Raw genomic sequence first — 22,757 nt, 5'->3', positions numbered from 1 at the left:
AGAAGGGCAGGTGGTGTGAATAATCCTAAACTTCCAGAACAATTCACTTTAAAGACAGTGGTCTCTGACTGTGAGTCAGTTGGTCTTCCTCAGACATTCTCCTCGGACTGGTCCCTGAGCCTGGCTTGAGGCTGTGCTTCTGCAAGAGAGGGAGGGGATGCTCTGGAAAGCTATGGCTGGTGGGAGATCCCACCTGGGATATGGCTCTACCCCAGAAATTTGTCTTCAGGAGTTGACCAAATATGCTTCCATCCCGTTTCAGATCCTATGCTATGGAGTACGGACCATGTCCGGCAGTGGCTGGAGTGGGCAGTGAAAGAATATGGCCTTCCGGACGTCGACATCCTATTGTTCCAGAATATTGACGGGAAGGAGCTGTGCAAGATGACCAAAGACGACTTTCAGAGGCTCACCCCGAGCTACAACGCTGACATCCTTCTGTCGCATCTCCACTACCTCAGAGAGAGTAAGGCAGTCCCCACTCCCACAGAGAGCACTGTCGAGAGGTCCTTGTTAACGTAAGATGCGAGGGTTCAGCCCAGTTGCCGGCAGCATCTTGCTGCCCTAACCCGATTCCCACTAGTATCTGAGAGAATGCTTATAAGTGATGACTTATTGCGTAGTGAGAAGTAGTCAGCGCTTTTACGAAAGCGGCAAAGTCAACTAGCATTCAGCTGCCTCCTCCAGGGTCCCCCAACCAGGAAGATCACATGCCAAAGGGAAACAGAGCTTTATCTGGTCACACATTATTTCATCTCCATGATGCCCAAATAGAAATAGAAACATTATGGAAAGGCTCCTACTTGATGGGAATTGTGGAGTGTATCTTCCCTAAAGCCAAAGCAAGCTCCCCTTCGTATCCCACTCGAACACAAAATGAGGAACATTTTCACTTGGTATCTTGAGATGTGGCTTAGCCTGTCACAATGGGAATGGCGTCTTGGCAATGAGAGGCATGAATCCACAGAGTCTGCTGCATGCTTTAATATTTCAAATGTCAAGCATGATCAGAAGGAGATAGTAGAGATAGTGCAACAGTGGGTGGTGTGAACTCTTTGGTGTAAATGCTTTGCTTGGCATCCCAACCACTTCTTCCCTGAACTCAATATGGATCCCCATCTAGGTTTTAACATGCTAACCAGTAGCAGGGCCATGGAGAGATTCCCAAGCAGCCCATGATAACAGGATGGGGAGTGGGGTGAATGTTTTCCTTCTTTTTCTTCTTTTTTTTTCAAGGAAGGGAATTCTCTCTCTCTTTTTTCATTTGGATGTTGCTTTTTGTTTTGTTTTGTAGCACCTCTTCCACATTTGACTTCAGATGATGTTGATAAAGCCTTACAAAACTCTCCACGGTTAATGCATGCTAGAAACACAGGTAATGCTGGCCCTGCCCCTTCCCCCCAGGACAAGTGTAGGGTTTTGTTTACAGGTTGCATGCTTTACAGGTAGAACGTGGGACAGTCAGTGCATCAGGAAGGCGGAAGTCAGAGGTGGATGGTTGAGGGGTCCCTGGTAGGTTGAGGCTCTGTGTTGGCGGTACCACAGCCTCCAGGCAGGAGGCACTCTTTGGTCTCTGAACACTCCCCCGCTTCCCTTGCCAGTCAGAGGGTTTCTTTGAACCAGGAGATGTGCAGAATCAGCCTTCAGCCATAGCCTCAGCTCACATTGGCTGGGTCACAGTCTGCTGTTGTTAGTCCTCAAGTATGCCCTGTGCTGACTGTAGAAACTAAAAGCATGTTCCATGTGAAGGGGCCCTTAGCATGCTCCTTTTTTCTTTTTTTTCCTTTTAAAATTTTCATTCTTAAAGGAATGTTTACTAGGACAAGCAGGGGTTTTACTTTTTCCTTTTTGGTAAAGTTTTAGGCCATTCAACTTGACTTGAATCTTCTTGCACAGTCTTCGTACATTTGCAAAAAGGCCGTAGGAGGGAATGCCGGTTACTTTGGGGGAGCTTTTGTTGTGAGGGAAACTGTGTTATGACTTGGGAAGATTTGACATTAGTGACTAACTAAATACCTGCTATTCTGTGTCTAACCATCGATGCTACCTTTTATTTATTTATCTATTTTATTTTATTTTTTTTGCCTGAGCCTGATAGAGTTTTAACATGATGCTTCTTCCTGGCTAACCCTGCTCCCTCCCCTCCTAGTAAAAGCTGAGAGTAGAGGCTGGGCTTTCTGTGGATGAATGTGGCCCTGGTCACACCCATTTCCTCCCTGGTGATGGAGACACTTACAGAAGCATGGCCGCAGGCTGCTCACCCCACTGTTATCAGCCTGCAGGGACCCTCTGCCACCACCAGGCTAGGGAGAAAACCATCTAGTGTTGGAAAGACTTAAGTAACCCCTCATAGGCAAGCCAGCCAGTTCATGAGCAGCCCTCACATAGGAATACAGCCATTTTCCAAAGACTTGCCCTGTTATTTTTAAATGTATGATGTGAGTGAGTCCAGGCTTGAGTATTATAAAGGGATTGCTAGTTGATCTCCAGTAGCCAGAATGTTGTGCTTTTAATCTGAAATTTTAAAAAAATGGCTTTGAGTCAATAATACACTTTTTCAATATAGGTTACACAGTCAGCCCATTAATGACCTTGTGGCCAGAAATAGCAAGCACCTTAGACAAAGTAATTCCCCTGCCTTAGGAAACGCCTCGGAGATACACACACTTTCTGATAACTTCTTAGTCATTTAAAAAGTTTTTAGCAGAGGATGAAAGTGTCAGGAAAGCTCTGACTTCATTATTTTTGCTATTGCTAAACATAGAAGCAATTGAAAAGCAGGACAACAGATTCCAAACGGACTGACCTGTGAAAAGAGGATTACTTCCACTAACAATTTGAGAATTGATTGAGGGAGAGAAAGGGAAAATGTGCATCTGAACAGAGACACGGATTAATTTTTAAAAAGATCCATATATTCTTTGGCAAAATATTTATCATTCTTTGGTGCTCCTTTCCAAGGGCTCTGTAAAATGTTTTATGGGTTTTATACGATTTGAAAATTAAAACACCCACCATAGAATTGTTTTAATAAAATGAGCTTGCAGGGGGATGGGCAGACCCACGGATGGGCTTCAGGAGGAAGCCGTTAAGTCAAAACACAAGACGCCTTATGCCGAGTGGGGCACAGAGAGAGTCACATCTCTTCCACCTTCAGCATCTGTTTCTGACCTGTGTGCTAGTCCCTTCTCCCGAAGTCTGGCGTGGCAGGTTCTAGGAGGCCACCTCCCTTGGTTGTCATGGGGCAAAGTAGATTAGGCGCTGTTGCTGAGATCAGATCAACAACCACAGCAAAAGACCTTCACATGTTTTGTCTTTCCTTTTGTCTGCAGGGGGTGCAGCTTTTATTTTCCCAAATACTTCAGTATATCCTGAAGCTACGCAAAGAATTACAACTAGGCCAGGTACGAAAACACCCCTGTGTAATCTCTTTATTGAGAGACATCCCAGGATGTCCTGTGAGGTCCGTGACCTACGTCACGAGACACAAAGACAGCTGATCTTGGATCGGACCCTCTAAACGGTCTTATTCTGCCTCTGTGGATCTGGCGCCTAGAATCAGACCGTTCCATCCAGAGATCACGCAAACAGTCCCCGAACTGCGGGATTATGAGCAGGTCAGCCCCTTCACTAGCTGCTCTCGAAGACAGATGGGCCAGGAAGGCATCCTGGATGCCTGGCGATAAGGAATCCATCCGGTTTCGAGTTTACAGAAGGACATAAGTGTAATCTCTCCGTCCTCAAGGCACAGCACAGAGCAGGAGGCATTCCCCTAACACTAGCAGCTGGTCCTCAGCTGTCACGAGAGCCAGTCTTTCAGAGCAGAAGCATGTAATCAATCATATGTACACCTGAGTCTTACTTTCTGTCTTTCCCGATGATTTAATTAGGTTATTAATTTACGCGTCATTCACGAAAAGAATCACTGTCTATCAACTGTCTGTTAGTGCCAAGCACGATGTTAGATTCTGGGAATCTAAAGATGAACCAGACTTTACAAAGCTTCCTGTCTTCAGAAAGCTGGCCTGTTCATTCCACCGTTGTCCATGGAGCCTCCTGAGTGCCAGCCATGGGGGTGCAGCAGAGAACAAGCCCACAGGCACACAGCCTAAAGCTCTAGATGTTTCTAGATGTAAAGCCATCTAGAGCCAGAAACAGACTCACACACATATACATTTAACCTACGGGCTAGGTACCTAGAGCTGGAGAGACAGATATGGATGTTTAACCTAAAGCACTGATTGTATAGTAGAGGCAACACCTCTAACGACAGAGGCTGTGGGAACAGGAAGGGAAAGGAATTCATCCCTCCACGAACGGGGGAAGGAAGCGTTGCAGAGGAAGGACCATATGCCAGAGGAGGATTAGGTGTTGCCAGGTGGAGAAGGAGAGGGTGACATTGGGCAAGCATGGCTCAAACATCTGTCCCCTCGCTGGGATGTACAACCGCATGAGCTGGATGATACATGCCAGCCTCACAGCTGAGGAATCGTGATTAGAGCTGTGGGATGGCTTTTCCCTATTCACTCGTGGATCTAGAAGTCACGTCTTCTTAGACCCAAGCTGATGCTCTTGGATGTCTGTCACGTGTCCAGGCTGCCCAAGTCCTAGTTTGAACTGGTCCCAGGCACTAAGCTTGGCGCTGCTGTTTCTTCCCAGTGAAAAAGACGGGGTGGGGGGGGCGTGGGGGGGGCAGTGAGCTGAATAACCTGGGTGAAGATGCTTCTGGGAGTTTTTCTCGCCCCGACACAGCCCTGGTACTGTGACTTCAGGCTGGCGATTTTCTGTCCCCTAACCTCATGAAATTCCTCCTGGGAAGCATAGTGGAAAGCCTTGGCGATAGTGCTTAGTTACCTCTGACACAGGCCATTTGATCGTGGACAAGACCCAGGGTCTGGAGTGAACTAGATTGACCCTAAAGAAACCCGCCGTGGGTACTGAGAAAGGACAATGAAAGTACATGTGTCACGCTAGCTCTAGGCATTCCTGAGTTTACTGCCAGTAAATGGTCCCTTGGGAGGACATGGGAAGTGTAGGAAAATCACCATGATTTTGTGAGTGTTTGAAAGAAGTTTCCATACGTACTCACAAAAGTCAAAGCTATCTGTGAAACATTTGGCCATGGGTTGCATATTTGTTTGTTTATTTGAAGCAATTTCATGGATGCCTCTGAGTTGCAAAAGCCAGGGATTGTGAGCTGGTGTCAGGGCTGTGTGGCTGCATGAGTTCGTTCAGCACGATGGTCGGAGCAGCCAGTCGGCTGCCTGTTGCTTCCTAGACGGAACAATGGGTCCTGGAGCTCCTTTGCTCCCTATTTGAGGATATGGTGGATTTGGAAGATATGGCGCGTCCAGGTGTCAGAGAGGAGAGTGGCCGGAGGTCTCTGGCTGGGACACCCCTCTGTGCTTCAGCCCAGGGGGAGACAAGGGTGGCAAACACTAATCCACCTAGCAAAGCCCTGATGATGCTCTTTTCTTGGGTCTGTCATTCGAGTGTGACTTGGAAGAAACTTGATTTGTACCAAAATACGTGTTTTGGTGATTGCTGCTGTGATTCTGAAAGGAGATACAAATATTAGTGTCTGAGCTACAAAGAACTGAAAGTCAGAGTGAATGAGCCAGAGAACGGTTTGCTGTCAGCCAGACTGAGGGATTCAAACTTGGAGAACAGACTTGTTTGTATACCTTGGGTGGACCAGTGATCAACCTTGCAGGAACAGTCTTGTGAGTGTGAAAGCTTATAACGGTGCAGTTGGAGAAGTTTGTGACGGCTCAGGGGGGATGGGTGTTGTACATCATTGGGGGAGGGGTCACTGGGAATCTGACCGTATCCCTTTGGTTGGTGGGTATCTGACTGCTTTCGAAAGAGCTGGTTGCTGACTTTCCTTGGGAGAGGTCCTTGGGTCCTTGGGGACAGAGACCTGAGTTCCCGTTCCCCTGCACTCTTGGTTTACTGTGTCCATCCATTTCTCTAATCCCACATCCACGGAGACAGAGGACTCCTTCCTCCCACCTGTGTCATCCTGCTGAGTCCAACTTCCCAGTGTCCCCTCCCCACTTCCTTCCTTTCCTTCCTCCTCAAGTAACCACCCCCGTCTACCTTTTCTTCTTGTCATGGCCCAGCTTCGCAAAAAGATCATTTATTCCAGAGTCCCCTTACTGCCTGCCCTGTCCAATTACTGGGTCTTTTCAGTCCCCCCCCCCAACAATTGTCCGGGACTGTTCAGTGACCTTACAGGATAACACATGATGGACAATATACTCTTTTGTTCATGCCTCAATCCCCTCTCTGCCTGTGCTTGTTCCTATTAATTTTATCCAGATTTTCCTGATTCAAAATGCACCCTCTTTCACAATCCCTTTGTTGAATTAGCATTTAGGTGAGTCTCTCCTCTCCTCTTAGAAAGTGCTAGCACATAGGCAGATCCATTTACGTTCTTTTTTTATGATCGAATTTCATGGTGTCGCATGTGTTTCTTGGGTAGTCAGTTATTATGACCAGAAGCCCTTTCCCCATCTCCCCTGTAAACACCCTCCTTCTTTGCTGAACACATGCTTTTTTGGGGGCCATGGCCCCTTGAGGCCTCAAGTGACATAAACAGAGACAGGTCTGACTTAGAGAAACTTGCAAGCTGGTTTTGGACCTCATGATGTGAACCCTGCCTGGCGTCCTAGGAGCAGTGTATGTGAAAGCTCTGGTGTGTGCCCAGGACGATCTGTAACCCCATCCTCCCCTCCTCCGTCACCATGGTAATCCATGCACCATGATACCCATCTAGGATTTTATCGAAGGAGACTGGAGACTTGGGTCAGCAAGTGCAGCCTCGACTTTCCCTTTTCAGCTGGCTCTCCTCAAGGGTTTCTCGGAATCTGCAATGATTCCTCCTTTGGAGTTTGCAGCTCAGTGCCATTCAGCATCTCCAGTCATAGCAAGATGACGCAGCCAGTGCACTGTGTCCTCAGTTAAGTAAAGCCTGTATCACAGCAAATGGCTGAAAATGCATTCTTGGCTTTGCCCTAACTATACTCTAACCACAGATCTGTACATCTGTACGCCTAGTTGAAAAGGGAAGGCACAATGCCCCCAGCTCTCCCTGTCTTTGACAGAGGAGTTTAGAAGACCCTAGGGAGAGCTAGAGGAAGACAAGAGAGAGTGATTTAATCATGTCAGTCGGCTTTGACCCTGAAAATTCCTTGCATTAAATAGGGGTTTATAGATTGGTTTAGGCCAATAGCTCTCGGTCTTTGTCTTTGCCATTAGCATCTAAGTTCATTGAGAGTGGCAAAATTCAACCTTTCACATCCAGTGCAACCAGGGACCTCCAGAGTTACTTTGTACATGTGGCATGGATCCCCAGCATGAGGATAAGCTCTCCCATGATCCAAGTTCTGGTCCTTTAAAAAAATAAAGTGGTGGGTAGATGTCAAGAGGGCTAGTGGGCTGTTCTTCAGTAATCTTGATGAAAGGAGAGTATAAAACTTGGTGAACTTAATCCCGCACGAAGGGCAGCAGGGATGCTTGCTTACATCATTGATGTCTAGGGAAGGGAGTGGTTGGGGGAAGGAGTCTCATTCAGAATCAGGAACTGATCTTGACTCCCCGGAAATAAACAAAGGTGCTGGGGTGGAGGGGGCCAACACCAGTCAAACTCCCGATTTGTAGTTTTCATGGTGTTTGGTCTAGATCACGGCATATAGCATACTTCTTTGGTAACCCTCAGCTGCCTGTGAAATGGCTTTTATAAAGTTGTTTTAAAACACTGTCTGTTACAGAAAAAAAATAGCAGAACCCATGCCAGAAAGCAGCTGTCCCTGACACAGGACCTTCTGCCAAGTCTAAGAGTTAATGACCTTGAAGATTAAAGTTGAAGAGAAATGGAGAGTGGATTGAAATGACCACCAAAAATGCAATGTATACTGTGTTCTTCCTAGAAGTCTTATGATCTACTCTCTGTAAGAGGCAAATAGCAAATGTACACAGAGTAATAATTTTTCAAGGAGCCAAAAAGCAGAACTGCTCAAAACTGGCTCTGCTTTGAGGTGTTGTAGCTGCTGACAAGGTCACTGAGATGATTGTCTCCCATCTCAGCAAGCCTTAGTTTAACACCCCCCAATGTCACATCCCACAGGAGGGGGGCTTGGTGCCCATGGCCTGTGATCTGTAGCTGATAAGAGAACACTGGAGCAGAATTTCATGAACAAAAACAAAAGCCCACTTATCTTCCATGGCAATATGTTCATGAACACATTAATCATTGTTCATATAAACATCTCCAGTTCTTGGCAAAAAATCAGACTTGGAGTTGTTTAGGGCCTGACGGATTTTCAAGGGAGGATGAGACACGGTTACACACTCAAAGAAGGACTTTATGAATTAAGAGTTTCAGAATATTTTCATATTAGTAGTTTGGTGTTTAATTTCTTACAGTCACATTTCATGGGCAAAAAGTAGTAGCAGACTAACTACTGACACTTGCTATTAATTCCATTTCTAATGTTTCAGGTGAAAGCATTCAATCTAGAACTCTTTCCACACATTTATTTGTGTTAACACACTCAGATAGCATTTCTGAAATCCTTATCTGTAGGAACACAGATTTTTAGAAAAGAATAGTGGAAATTGTCTAGAACAGGCTTTCTCAAACTTCAGTGTACACCCAAGTTAAATGGGACCATGTTAAAATACAGATTCTTTTTATAATTGAAGTATAGTTGTTTTACAATATCATGTTAGTTTCAGATGTACAGCAAAATGATTCCATTTTATATATACATATAAAACTGTGTATATATATATATATATATATATATATATATATATATATATATACACACATGTATATATATATTTTTTCTTTTTCAGATTCTTTACTCTTACAGGTTATTACAAAATATTGAGTATAGTTCCCCGTGCTATACAGTAGGTCCTTGTTGGTTATCTATTTTATTTATAGTAGTGAGCATATGTTAATCCCAAACTCCTAATTTATCCCTCCCCCCCTTTAGTAACCATAAGTTTGTTTTCTGTGTTTGTTTTATATATAAGCTCATTTGTATCATTTTTTTGTTTTCTGTTTTGTATATAAGCTCATTTGTATCGGTTTTTTTTAGATCCCACATATAAGTGATATCATATGATATTTGTCTTTCTCTGTCTGCCTTACTTCACTTCGTATGATAATCTCCAGGTCCATCCATGTTGCTGCAAATGGCATTATTTCATTCTTTTTTATGTCTGAGTAATATTCCATTGTGTATACAATTCCATTGTGTACACAATTCCATTGTGTATACCACATCTTCTTTATCCATTCCTCTGTTGATGGACATTTAGGTTGCTTCCATGTCTTGGCTATTGTAAACAGTGCTGCAATGAACAGTGGGGTGCCTGTATCTTTTCTAATTATGGTTTTCTTCAGATATATGCCCAGGAGTGTGATTGCAGGATCATATGGTAGTTCTATTTTATTTTATTTTTTACCAGAATCTGGTAAAATGCAGATTCTGATTCAATAGATCTAGAGTGAGGTTCTGCATTTCTAACGAGCTTCCAGACATTGCCGATACAGCTGGTCTGCGGAGAAACAAGGACCCAGAACATATTTCTGGATGCTCTTGCTTTTTCATTTGGTAGACAGAAGCCCCATGTTGATATGGCTGTCTGCTCCTAAAGTAGGGGAGATGCTGTTACAGTTGCCCTGCTAGTAGATTTTTCTTTCTGAGACAATTCTCAAATTGAAACTCTGCCTAACCATTTTCTAGACAAAATGCAACTAGATGAGAATCTGTGTGCAAATGCTCCCAGCGACTTAAGTTGAAATTTAGTTGTAAATTGATAGCGACTGCAGATTTAATTCCCACGTGTAACCTCAACACCAGAAAAGTGAGAATCTGAGGAACTGGGTGGGAAACGCTTACAGTCCAAAAATACAGAAATGCCAGTGGAGAGGGAGTGGTGAGCAATAGGAGAGTTTCAAAAGAAAAATTATCGAATTCAACCAAAGCTCTGGAGGGTAGGATTTCACGGACCACACTAGTCGAGATGCTCGTAGCCAAACAGACCAAATAAATTAAGGCAATTCTGCATTGGATTTCACGTTGCATTTCATTGCTGTTCTCTCTGGGATATGAAACTAGGAAGAGACATGTCTTCTGCAACACAGTCAACAAGCTTTTTCAAGATTGACCCACCAAACTGCCAATTTTAAACAAAGTTTAAAATCTCTCCAAATGAGATTTTATAGTCATCTCCAGGTGACTGGCAGCAGAACACCTGCTGAAGTACCTGGCTATGGCTTTCAGCTGGCCCAGAATGACACATGGCATTGGACCGAGACCTGTCAATCCAAGTTGTAGTTTTGAAATGGTTCTGTAATAAAATTGCGTGTAGTTGGCCACCCCACTCCCCAGCTTTATGTAGGCACAGTTAGTAAGAGCATGCATAATAACGTTTCTGGAATATATTTGTAAAGGAAACTTGAAATGACATAGAGTCATAATCATTAATAGAACTTGCACTGAGGATGCAGAAGTATAATTATTAAATTTGCATATGCAAAGTGTGATGAAGTTTTATGGGACAAATAGCAATACATTATAAATACAAAAAAAAATCATTGGCATATACTTCAGCTCTACGGCATTGCCAATGTTTTGCGGGGGCAGTACTATTTCAGTCTTACAGTTCGTTTTAGAGAAATTCTAAATTCATTTAGTGAAGGAGAAAGAGTAGACATTTGCGTAGGAAAATAACTAGACCCACCTAAATGGGAGGGAAGTCCAAAAGGGAGGGGCTATCTGTATGCGTATGGATGGTTCATTCTGTTGTGCAGTGGAGGCTAACACAACATCATAAAGCAACCATACTCCGATAAAAATTAATTTTAATAAAAAAAGAAAAATAACTAGACCCTTAAGACTGATTTAATATAAGTGGATGAGGGGTGGCTGAGAGAGGCATCTGGCAAGTAAGAGAAGGCAGTGCTCGTTTCCAAGGAAGAAGAAAAGGGAGGAACGTGAACGTCATTTGGTGGATCTAGTGTGAGACCTCAAGTAGGAAATCGGTTGATTCATCCACGTTGTAGGCTGTGTCTCAGACAGGTCATGAAGCTAATAAAGGGGTGATGGACTTATGTCAATTCCAGCGGGAAGCAGGAAAAATTAGATTGTAAGAAACTTTTGATATGGTCTTGACCTAGGATTGCAGGAAATTACCTTAGAAGAGTCAGCCAGCTCCTAGAGAATCCATCCATGGGAGTTTTCAGATTAATGGGTGTGCAACTGTTAGATCAATAAAAGATACAAAGTTATCATTTGTAAATAAAACCCAAATCTTGTGGAATCCAGGTTGAATATTACTTTGGATAACTGGGTTTTCTTGCACAATATTGATTCTAATAAACACAAAACAAAAAAAAAAGCACACAAAATAGCTGTTATCAAGTTACATCATTGATCTTTTAGTCAATTTATTTATCTTTACAGATTTACCTTACGAACCACCCAGGAGATCAGCCTGGACCAGTCACGGCCACCCCACCCCCCAGTCGAAAGGTACAGTGTTGGTTCCCACTGCCTTGAATCCTCACATCACAAGGCAGTGGGTAACTCTTGATGCAGTAAATGATAATTTCTGTAGCCAAACTATGCTTTTTCAACATACATTTGTCCCTTTGGCAACAAAGCGCAACTGATCTTTAAATGCAATGATTCTTTCTCTATTGGCATTATACCTATTTCTATAACAAGAAGAAGTGAATGATGTAATGAATGATGTAATGCATTTCTAGACAAATGCATGTCTCATAGGATGCTTGAGTACAGATTAAATACTGGGTGATTTCCTAATCTTGGCCATGTTTATAGTATTCCTTACTTTATATTTTCCTGGTGGTTTCCCTTTATCTTTTTATTTTAGAGTTGATTCATTTTAATCTGTTTTGTAAACCATCTCAAATTTTTTTTAGTTTTGCAAAAAGTGGGGTAAAAATAAATTTTTAAAATAAGTATATTTAAAAATAAATACTTATTTAAAAATAAGTATTTTAAAAATAATAATAAATTTTTAAAAAGTGCCCTCGTTTTGCTACCACATTTACATTTGGTTTCATTAGAAAGGAAATTTTTTTCTTACCATGTTTCTTATTATAAGAGTAAGGCTATTATGTTAATAACTAAGGTAAATGATGGAATGATGATACAACAGCATCAAAGTCTGGTAGCAAATACAAGTTATAACTAATTGTCTCTTTGTTTTTTGGATTTTCAGCTGCTCAGCCATCTCCTTCCACAGTGCCCAAAACTGAAGACCAGCGTCCTCAGCTAGGTATGTTTCACAGAGCATCTTGGTGGCCATAAAAGAAGAAACAGGTTTAGCAGCCTCTTTCTAAAATGTGTCACTTTCTAAGTTAAACTAATGTTCCTTCGTCTTCTTTAGGACTGCTCCGTATGTAAACCAGGGACTAAATTATCAGTCTACTCAACTGGGAATGACTTGAGATTTTGCTAAAACATTTCTAAAACCCGTGCAATAAATATGGAAAAAACATGCTGCGTGCCCACAGGCAGCTTCTTTGCGGCCTAGCAGTTCTTTGATTTTCACCTTCCAGGTCACATACAGCAACATCAGCGTGTGTGCCAAGTCCAGTGCGGAAACACAGTGGCAGGATGCTGCCGCCCGTGTGCTGAGCGTCACGGCCCACACGGCCCTGGCAGAATACATCTGCCCTGTTTAAATCCTGGGATGGAGAGGGCGCTGGGCTAGGTGTTGGGAACCCTGGGCCAAATCTGAGCTTGGCCACCAGCTAGGAGACCTTTACTGAGAAGCATCACTCAGACCCATGTGACATCTTTTCTAATACAGGAAGTGGTGCTGGGGGACTTTGGCGTGGGGGACATTTTCAGCTCTGAGATCTGGAAACACCAGTGGGTCAGCATTATTCCTGGAGCTGCATCCTACCTGCTCACAACTATGTCTTTGGGATCTGACTTCTTTTCTTTTTGCTGTAGATCCTTATCAGATTCTTGGACCCACGAGTAGCCGCCTTGCAAATCCAGGTGAGATACTGCTGACGATTTTGCTCTTATAAAGTTATCTTTTAGGCAGTAGCTATTTTGAAACCGCACTTGTATAGACAAGAAATCCCTTCCACTGAGCAAGCTGAAGTTGTAGGTCTCGCTGGACTATTTGCCTAAGTGGAAAAAACTGGGTCGGGTTATACATTAAGATGTAGCTTCCGCAAAGAGCATCATTACCTAATCCAAACTGTATCTGTTTCCTAGGGCTGCTCTAACAAGGTACCACAGACTGGGGGTTTAGACATCGACATTTATTGTCTCCTAGTTCTAGAGGACAGAAGTCCAAAATCAAGTGGTCAGGGTTATTTCCCTCTGTGGACCATGAAAGAAGGATCTATTCCAGACCTCTCTCCTTGGCTTATAGCTGCCGTCTTCTGCCTGTATCTCTTTACCTCTATATGTGTCTGTGTCCAGATTTCCCTTTTTCTAAGGACACCAGTCATATTGGATTAGAGCCCCCTCAAATGATATTACTTTAACTTGATTACTTCTCTGAAGACCCTATTTCCAAATAGCGTCACATGCTGAGGTACTGGGCAAGTCCAACATATGAATTTGGGGGGAGGGCCACAATTCAACCCATCACACTAGCAGATAAAATAATATCTTAAAAAAAAAAGAACCATAATGACAACCACAAGACTTCAAATCTAGGATCATCTTCAATGAATGGTCTATTTCTGAACTCAGGTGCCAGGAGAAAGTACAGATTCTTAATTGGCCCATTTGTAACCTGTCCCTTGCCAAGGATTGTCACCTGTCATCACGCTTCAGTGCCAACCAAATTGTTTGATGTGTTTGTATTCAGATCAGAACCAGCTGTGCTGGCATCCACTTCAGAAATTCACAGCATATGCTGCATATTCTCAACAGCAAATTCAGATGCCAAGATGTCATAGGAGTATTGCAAATACAAGCTGGAATGTATATTTTCTATACATTGAGGCCAAAATGGGGTTAGAAATGGGAAAATTTAGGTTCAATCAGTGTACATCCCCACAGGGAATCTATACTTTTGAAAACATAAAATATCATCATTATTTGGCATCCACATCTTTGACATTAAATTTTGATTAATGTTAACTAATTCAGCAAATATTTTTTAAGCAGCTTAGAAGTGAGAAGGGTCTGTTTTGTTTATTGCTCTACCCCTTGGGCCTAGACCAGGTGCTAAATAATTATTGGTTGAATAAATGAATGCAAGGAGTAACAAGATACCATCCTGGACCCTCAAGGAGCTTCCATTCCTGTGGAGAAATGGACACAGGTTCACCCCAGCATCCACCTGGTGGCCACGTCTCCGGGGTCTTGGTCCGTCCTCCTGCCTATGCTCAGCTTTCTATTTGCAACTGCCTTTATAACCATTCACATAAAAACGATTACTATGTTTTGAGATGATTATTATTAGTCAGGCTTCAGGAAGACTGATCTGGCAGCAATGTTCAGGATAGATTAGGAAGGGGAACAGGACGGAAGCTGGAACACGCTGGGAAAGTTAATACAATAATGTGAAATAACAATTCAATAGCTTTCCCCCCACCCCTCCCCCATATCATGCCTGGGCAAATGTCTGTCTCAGAACAGCCCTGGGAGGTCATTATCTTCGTCCTACGGAAAAGGAATCAGAGGTCCAGACAAATTAGGTAACTTCTCCTGGGTCACACAGCCCATAAGAAGGGAGGCCAGGTTTGAACCGTGACTCTCTGTCTCCAAAATCTGCTTTTATTGATATTTTCTGGCTCTCCACTGCCACTGAGTGAGCCTGGAAGAGGGAGGTCTTGGAGAATGAGGACCAAGAGAATAGAAAGAAAGGATTTCCTTTCAGTTTAACAACTGTTTCAATGCTTGGGATGAGGCTGAGGTCAGGGATGAAGAGGAGGAACATGTCAAACTGCACCAAACAAAACCAAACCGACCCTTTCACCCACACAGATTGGTGAAGTGAAATATAAGTCTGTGCCCATGTTGTTGCAGTTCAAAGGTGTGGCTTGGTTGGTGCCTTGGGGCCAAAGAGAGTTGCTGGCCCCTAAGCAGAGGGCTTAGTGTCTATTCACGCTGTTCCCAGCAGCCTGGGGTTGCCCACGGAGGGTAGAGGGACCTGGGACCGAGCAAGGAGGAGACTGCAGACCCATCACTGGCCTGGGAAAATGTCTTGGTACCTAAGAGGTCCGCGACACTGGCATCGTAAGCAAAGACTGTGCCCATTGGGCCTGGGGAAAGTGGCAACATCCAACTTTTGACTCAAAGATAAAGATTTCTTTTACTTCGTTTATAATGAATTAGGCCTTCTCTCCATCTCTCCTTAGGCTGTGTGTCAGTTACTTTCATGTGGCCTTTCCCCCTAAAACCAGAATGTCTTATCATTCTATTAATGAGAATGCTTCTTCCTGTTTGATTCTAGTTTCCCAGTCTCTGATAAATAAATCCTTCACCACTTTAAACTGCTGCCTCTCCTCTTTTCACAATGCAAACGTTTTTTAAACCATTTTAAATGGAAAGATGACATCATATAGTATGAATGCACGAGATGATAACAGCGTCGCAACATCTCTATCCAAAATATGCATTTGGGGTGCACTTTGGACCGTATTTCTTCTGCTGAGAAGAGTGTGTCCCTGCATTATTATGTCCTGGATCAGATATTAGCGACATAGCCCCTTTATGTCCCGTCAGGATGGCTGACCATTTAATGTGGCTTCTATGATGAACAGAAATTGCCTTTCCACGGAAGAGCTTTCCTGGGAGCAGGAGTTCAGTAGCTCCCTCGGTGCTCCCTGGATAGTCGCTAATGGTGGGCATGAAAGTGTAACCTGCTTCATGCGGAACCAGAGACCAGTTTTAGGGATGTTTTTCCATTGGTTAGGAGGTGGGAGTGTCCAGTCTTCTACTGGGAACCCACCAAGCTCCAGGCCCAGGGAAGGACTGGAGGAGACTGCAGAGGTGTGTGCAGAAACCAGGCGCAAGAGCAGTGTTGTTGTGCAGTGATTTAGCCCCAGATTCTAGGCGAATCTGGGTTCCAACCCTTGCTGACCTTGGGCAAGATAAGTCACTCTACCTCTTTGGGCTCTAATTCCTCACCCCTACAATGGGCTATCACATGATTCTGGGGGGAGGGGGATTAAATAAACACGTGGAAAATGTTCAGAATGATGCCTGGTACCAGTCAGCATTCAGTGATGCTGGCCAGCCCTGAGAATACCACCATTCCCAGCTTTTGCCTGGCCAGCATGGGGTTTTTGGGGGGAAGGTGGTGGTTTTCCTTTGGCATCTCCTGGCTCTAGGCAAGGGATGTACCTTTCTTTTTTTTTTTTTTTTTTTGGCGGTACGTGGGCGGACGTCTCACTGTTGTGGCCTCTCCCATTGCGGAGCACAGGCTCCGGACACGCAGGCTCAGCGGCCATGGCTCACGGGCCCAGCCGCTCCGCGGCATATGGGATCTTCCCGGACCGGAGCACGAACCCGCGTCCCCTACATCGGCAGGCGGACTCTCAACCACTGCACCACCAGGGAAGCCCAGGATGTACCTTTCTTTAAGTCCTGGTTTCCAGCTCAAATCATGATAAGAGCACTTCTGTACCGAATTCACCCTCATAGTGATCCTGCAAGATGGTACTACCATCTTGATAGTATTACCATCACCTGCATTTTGCAGACAAGGACACTGAGGCACAGAGAGCCAGGTGAGCAGAGCCAGGATTCAGCTGCGACAGTGCCAACTCCAAAGGGGTGCTTCCGGCCACCATACTGTCCTGCCCCTCCCACCCCCGCAACAAGCCCTGTCTGAGCCACAGACAAAGCCTTCTGTCTGAGACACATGCCTGCTGCCTGAATCCCGATGCGCTGGGGGGTCCAGGCTGTGCACGTGGGATTTTCTGCAGCACCTCCAGCTACTGTAGAAAGTAGCCCAAGTGATTGCCACTGTGGTGCTTGCTGCTTTAAAGACCCTCTCTGCTTTATTTACGGCTCTGTTCCTCCATCAGCTGGCTGCTGAGTGCCCTGCTTGGGGACACCCCTCCTACTTGACCCACAGCTGCTGACTCACCCCCAGCTGTGCTTTTCTCTGTGGTTTATAAACCGTTTAGATGTTTTGCCCTTTTTTGCTCAGGCTGTACCTCTTCACTAGTATGTTTCTCTTCTTTTCTTTTAATTGCATTTGGAGAACACTTTCTTCCCCAGAATTAAAGGATTGCCTTCTGTCTTCTTTGAAGCCATGCCCCATGCCCCTTCACCCCACTGGACTCTCCTGTAGGTGGGCAGCCGACATCTTTGGGTCCCCCCACCTCCCGGTCCTGCCTTTTTAGTTAATTACCTTGGACAAAACTAGGGCAAAAGTAGCTACTCCTTACTGATGTTCCAAAGGTGGTTATCAGGATAGAGAGAGAAAATAGATACGAAGAGTTTTTCTGAAGAAGGTAATTCTTGAGGTGCAGGTGGTGAGGCTGTTTGGGTGCAAGGTCCGGTCTTATAAGAGCATCTCCCTTTACTTGTTGGTTTGGCCAGTGGAATACCCAAGCCACACTCAGGCTTCCAAATCTTAGGCATTCGTGTTCTGGAATCCCTATTCTATATTCTAAAATGCACCTTCAGTGCACAGTAAGTGTTATTGTTTTGACAGTAAACGAAGAATTTAATAAATTGCTTTTGAAATTCGTGGCCACAAGTAACTCGTTTAATTTACCACTGACTATAACTTCTCAGCAAACATTGTGCCCCCTTGAGGATTCTCGAACAGCGAGAAAACCTGCTGTAGACTGTGAACACAGTGGATTTTGTTATATTAAATTTAACAAGTAATGAGCTTGACATAATGTTACATTTTATAACATCTACTTAAACATTAATTGATTTGCATTTATGGTTTTGTTCTCAGGTTCGGAAGCTGATGAGTTTTGTTTACAGGTGTCTTATTCCCATAGACTCTTGAAATGCTCAGAGGCCCGAGCACTGTGTACAAGGGCTGATGGGTAAAATCGTCTAGGGAGAAACTCGTCATCCATCCTTTGAACTTTGAGTTTCTAGCCATGAATTTAGTTCCCTGACTTACTAGTTCTTCAGAAACAGGAGAGATGGGAAAACACTTTTGTACACTGGTTCTCTCCTATACATGTTTATAAAGGAAGTGGGTGAGGGACAAATTCCCAAGGGGCAATACCAAGGTTTGAATAGATACCAAGTATAAGTTTGACTGTTTAGGAAGATCTGTGTATTTATACAAAATCTGTGGGATTGTTTTCTGTATGGGAGGAGGTTGACAGTGAATATTTATTTTCAAACAACTCTATGTGTTTATATTGAAACATATGTTACACTGTTAAATCAAAAATCTATGTCTTTCCCTATTCCCAGGTCATATACGGAATTTTTTTTCAAGTAGTAATCCTTTGGTTACAATATATATACTAAAACCATATGGTTTTCTCAAACTATTCTTTGTATTTTTTAAATGCATATTAATGAAATGTTGGGGGCAAGAAAACTTGATTGAGAACAGTTTGAATATGTGGTCCCGAAAAAGCAAAGGCTTCCATTGCGATGAACTACAAGCTGTTAATACATTTCAAATGTGTTGCTAGACTGAAAATGCTAATTTTCCAGAACAAATTCAGAAAAGGCTGACCTTTCTCATGATGCTGTTGTACGGATAAAGTCACAAACATATCCATTTCCATGTAGCCAACATGGAAACAAAGATTTATGAGTTGGACAATTTATCTAGTGAGCTAGTGGGGAGGATTTAGAGGAAACACGTCTATAATTGAGTTTTACATTTCATCAATTCCCTGAATAGTCAACAGTTCCTTTAATGATTTTATCATTATCTACTGATATTTATTTATAGTATAATACAAGATAATCTTTTTGGTAATAAGCCCAAGGCAGTGCTTGGGAGTTTGGGAGGAAAGACCTGCCTCATGTGTCCATTTTCAAAGCTTCTAAAATCTGCTTAAAGCATCTTAGCTTCTCCTGGTACTCGGGATCAGATATTCCCGGTACTTCGCCTCTCCTGGTACTCCTGGTATGACTGTTGATATTTGCATGTTTCTCTCTTTTAGGGAGCCATCAATCATCTTAAAGTATTGTAGCATAGAGTCTAGAATGGTGTGCCTGGATTTTTCTCTGAATTTAATAAAACCAAAAAGCCACATCTATAGGTCTCCAATGGGATCAAGAGGGTTCTGTGTCCACCCAGTCAAATGAGGTCTCATTGACTCTGTTGGAAGCCCCAAGAGGGCTTGCAATCACTCATTGTTACAGTTTTTTCTTTTGGAAACTCTGCTTAACACAATTGGCATTGCAACGCAGGGACAACACATGGATTTCCGTTAAGATGCATTTGCCTAAATACTGGAAATGGGTGATCTGGTTTGAAACAGAGCCAGCTTTTTTCTAAACTTCCTCATTTTGAGTGGGTTAATTCTGTTCTAGGAAAAGTTTTGACAGAATGGCTTTCTGCATGCCAGCCAAATGTTATGTTAGAAATAACGGTGTTTACTTCCATTCTCGATTTTTTTCTATAAACTTTTTGAAGTTCATTTCCTAAATCTGACTTTTATTATTTTACTTGACCTAGCCAATATAAATGGTATTAAGTCATTATTGCCAGCCACATAACAGCACTTTCTGCCTCGCAAAAGAGGAAAAGTAAGCCCTTCCACCCCCAAAACACAACGTTGACTTGGCTATTCTTCTAAGGAAGTCAGAAATGGATGGAACAAACCTGAACTCTGACCTCTAGGAACTCTTTGCATTTCCAGGAAGGACCTGGATCTTTAGATCAGCCTGGTAGTCACCAAGGATCATCATCTTAGGTCAGCTTCCTTAGACACAGAGCTTGGGCTAAGGATACTTGTGCAAGTGATTAATTAAGGGTATTTCTCAGGAGAGAGGGAGTGAGGACGCAGGATTGGACCGGGGAAAGTGAAGGAAGCTTGTGGACTTCGCTGGAGCCCTGCTTTTGTCTGATCCCATGCGGAGCCCGGGGCATGGCCAGCATCACAGAATTGGTCCCTCTTCGAGGCAAGGGGGCCGGCCTCTGGTACCCTGTGTCAGTCCATCAGGCTGTGGGCTACCTGGGGGTGGATGAAATAGCGCCTCTTCAGCCAAGGGCAGTTCTCTGGAGACAAGTAGGGGGATCTGGGGGACAAGAGCAGCCAATACCCCAGCCGCTGACGGATGGGCGCACAGCCTGGTAAAGGAAGTCTGGGTGGGACGCCACAGCCCCCTCTTCTGTCATTGAAGAAAGGACCCCTTTAGCTCAGATCCTGTTCTCACTGGGGTTTTCTTGTCTTTTCCCACCTCATCAGGGAGCGGGCAGATCCAGCTGTGGCAGTTTCTCCTGGAGCTCCTGTCAGACAGCTCGAACTCCAACTGCATCACCTGGGAAGGCACCAACGGGGAGTTCAAGATGACAGATCCAGATGAGGTGGCCCGGCGCTGGGGAGAACGGAAAAGCAAACCCAACATGAACTATGATAAACTCAGCCGGGCCCTCCGTTACTACTATGATAAAAACATCATGACCAAAGTCCACGGGAAGCGCTATGCCTACAAGTTTGACTTCCACGGGATCGCCCAGGCCCTGCAGCCCCACCCTCCAGAGTCCTCCCTGTACAAGTACCCCTCGGACCTCCCTTACATGGGCTCCTATCACACCCACCCACAGAAGATGAACTTTGTGGCCCCCCACCCTCCAGCCCTCCCCGTGACATCGTCCAGTTTTTTTGCTGCCCCAAACCCATACTGGAATTCACCAACAGGAGGGATCTACCCTAACACTAGGCTCCCAGCCAGCCATATGCCTTCGCATCTGGGCACTTACTACTAAAGACCCGAGAGAGGCCTTTCCCAGCAACATGCAACCGCCAACCAATTGCCACAAGCTCTATCGGAGACCATGAATCAGAAGTGCCTCAAGAGGAATGAAAAAGCTTGACTGGGGCTGAGGGGGAGGAAGCCGGGGAAGAGATCCAGAGACTCTCAGTGGGAGGGAATTACTAAAATATTACTACAGAGATAAAGAGGATGCTACAAGTGTAATGTACGTGGACAGATCATCTGTGGACCAACCTTGTGAAAGGCATTGTAAGTAGAAGCATGAAGTCATGAGGACAAAGTGCCAAAGAAAATGTTCTGAAGAAGTGTGTAAACCTTAGAGGAGCCTTTGGGATCCTGTTCATGCATTAAACTGGGATTAAACTCAAGCAATAGAGATAACACAGTCTGGACCTAACATGCCATTTCTAATGTCATTTGAAGGAAAAAAAAAAACTACCTGTATTTAAAAAGAGAAACATATCAACACAGAAAAAAAAGAAAAGAGACTGTGGCCCATCGATAGACATTGATAGGGAACTCATCAGCACTTGCAGTTTTGGGCGAAATCAGATTCATTCCATTTGATGGAGAGCGGTCAGCTCTCTCCAACTGTGAAGACAACCCAAAGCTTCCAACTCCTTTATGATAGGACAGGAGCTCTGAGCCGAAGGGAGGGACTGAGAATGTGTCTGGAGGGTAAGCGTGTGGGTGTAGACAGATGAGGCGGGAGAGGAAGAAGCAGAAGAGGAGGCAAGGACTGGGAAAGAAACTTCTCGAGCAGTAAAGACTGGACTTAGGACGGTGTCGGTCCTGCAGAGAATTGAGTCATGGAGACTTGCGGTTCCATACGGTCAGTGTTGTACCAAATCCAGTGTTACGAGGAAGGACACAGCGTCACGGAGGCAGGGCAAGTAGTAGAATTCAGAAACAAAGTCGTGCATCTCTCTTTTTGTTTGTTTATCAAAAGAAAAATTGTAACTGGAATTGTCTGATATTTAAAAGAAACATTCAGGACCTCATCCTTAGGTGAGGGCCCTGCTCTCCACAGGGTCAGGTAAGAGCTAGCCTTCTGGGCTACTGCGATCCGAAATCACCTAGGCATCGGGGCGAGGCGGGCTCCAGGTTTCCTTTTGAGTCGCGAACGCTGTGCGTTTGTCAGAATGAAGTATACAAGTCAATGGTTTTTTTTTTTTCCTTTTTATATAATAATTATATAACTTATGCATTTATACACTACGAGTTGATCTCGGCCAGCCAAAGATACATGACAAAAGGGACAATCAATGATCTAATGTGGCCTTGAACTTTAACTCTGTATGCTTAATGTTTACAATATGAAGTTATTAGTTCTTAGAATGCAGAATGTATGTAATAAAATAAGCTTGGCCTAGCATGGCAAATCAGATTTACACAGGAGTCTGCAATTGCACTTTTTTAGTGACTAAAGTTGCCTTTTAGAAACTTGTGCTGCAAGGGGTGGGTTTTGTGTTAGAATTCTCCTTTGTCCAGGAACTCGTGCAAGGGAGAGCCAAGCAAATGCCACGCTTGGCACGCAAACAGTGATGACCCCTCCGGGGCCTTGTTGCCAGCTGGACCCGTCCGGAGCAGAAGGACTGAAGGTTTTCACCTGGGAGCCTCCAGATTTAGACCCAGAGTGGAGAGAGGCCTCTAAGCTGGGGTTGTAATTGAGAAATTCCAGATCCGCACCTAGTCACGAATCACCCTTAATTCCTGCTATAAAGCATTCATTGGATGGCAAACAAGCTATTGCTCTCAATGTAAACTGTATTATTGTTGGTAAATAAAGCATCAGAGATCGCAGCAATGTCTCACTTTAACGAGACAAGGGACAGCTTCAAAATTTGC

At 44.1% G+C, this 22,757-nt stretch overlaps 1 protein-coding gene across 3 annotated transcripts in view; it reads left to right on the top strand.

Moving 5' to 3' along the window:
- The window catches only part of ERG (ETS transcription factor ERG), a 109,732-nt gene extending 87,205 nt beyond the window's left edge, over positions 1 to 22,527 (top strand). Inside the window, exons 4-10 of one of the 3 annotated variants that reach the window (XM_082655076.1) lie at positions 263 to 466; positions 1,295 to 1,375; positions 3,333 to 3,404; positions 11,484 to 11,552; positions 12,268 to 12,324; positions 13,008 to 13,055; positions 20,381 to 22,527. In XM_082655076.1, coding sequence (XP_082511202.1) covers positions 263 to 466; positions 1,295 to 1,375; positions 3,333 to 3,404; positions 11,484 to 11,552; positions 12,268 to 12,324; positions 13,008 to 13,055; positions 20,381 to 20,901 — 1,052 coding nt within the window. In that variant the 3' untranslated portion in view covers positions 20,902 to 22,527. The remainder of the gene's footprint in view (positions 1 to 262; positions 467 to 1,294; positions 1,376 to 3,332; positions 3,405 to 11,483; positions 11,553 to 12,267; positions 12,325 to 13,007; positions 13,056 to 20,380) is intronic. The other 2 variants (XM_082655074.1, XM_082655075.1) reach the window with 2 other exon arrangements.
- Positions 22,528 to 22,757: the final 230 nt, after the last annotated feature.

The sequence above is a fragment of the Grampus griseus genome, assembly GCF_964374135.1.
Source record: "Grampus griseus genome assembly, chromosome: 5".
Lineage (NCBI taxonomy): Eukaryota > Metazoa > Chordata > Mammalia > Artiodactyla > Delphinidae > Grampus > Grampus griseus.
This window is presented reverse-complemented; position numbering and strand designations above follow the sequence as displayed.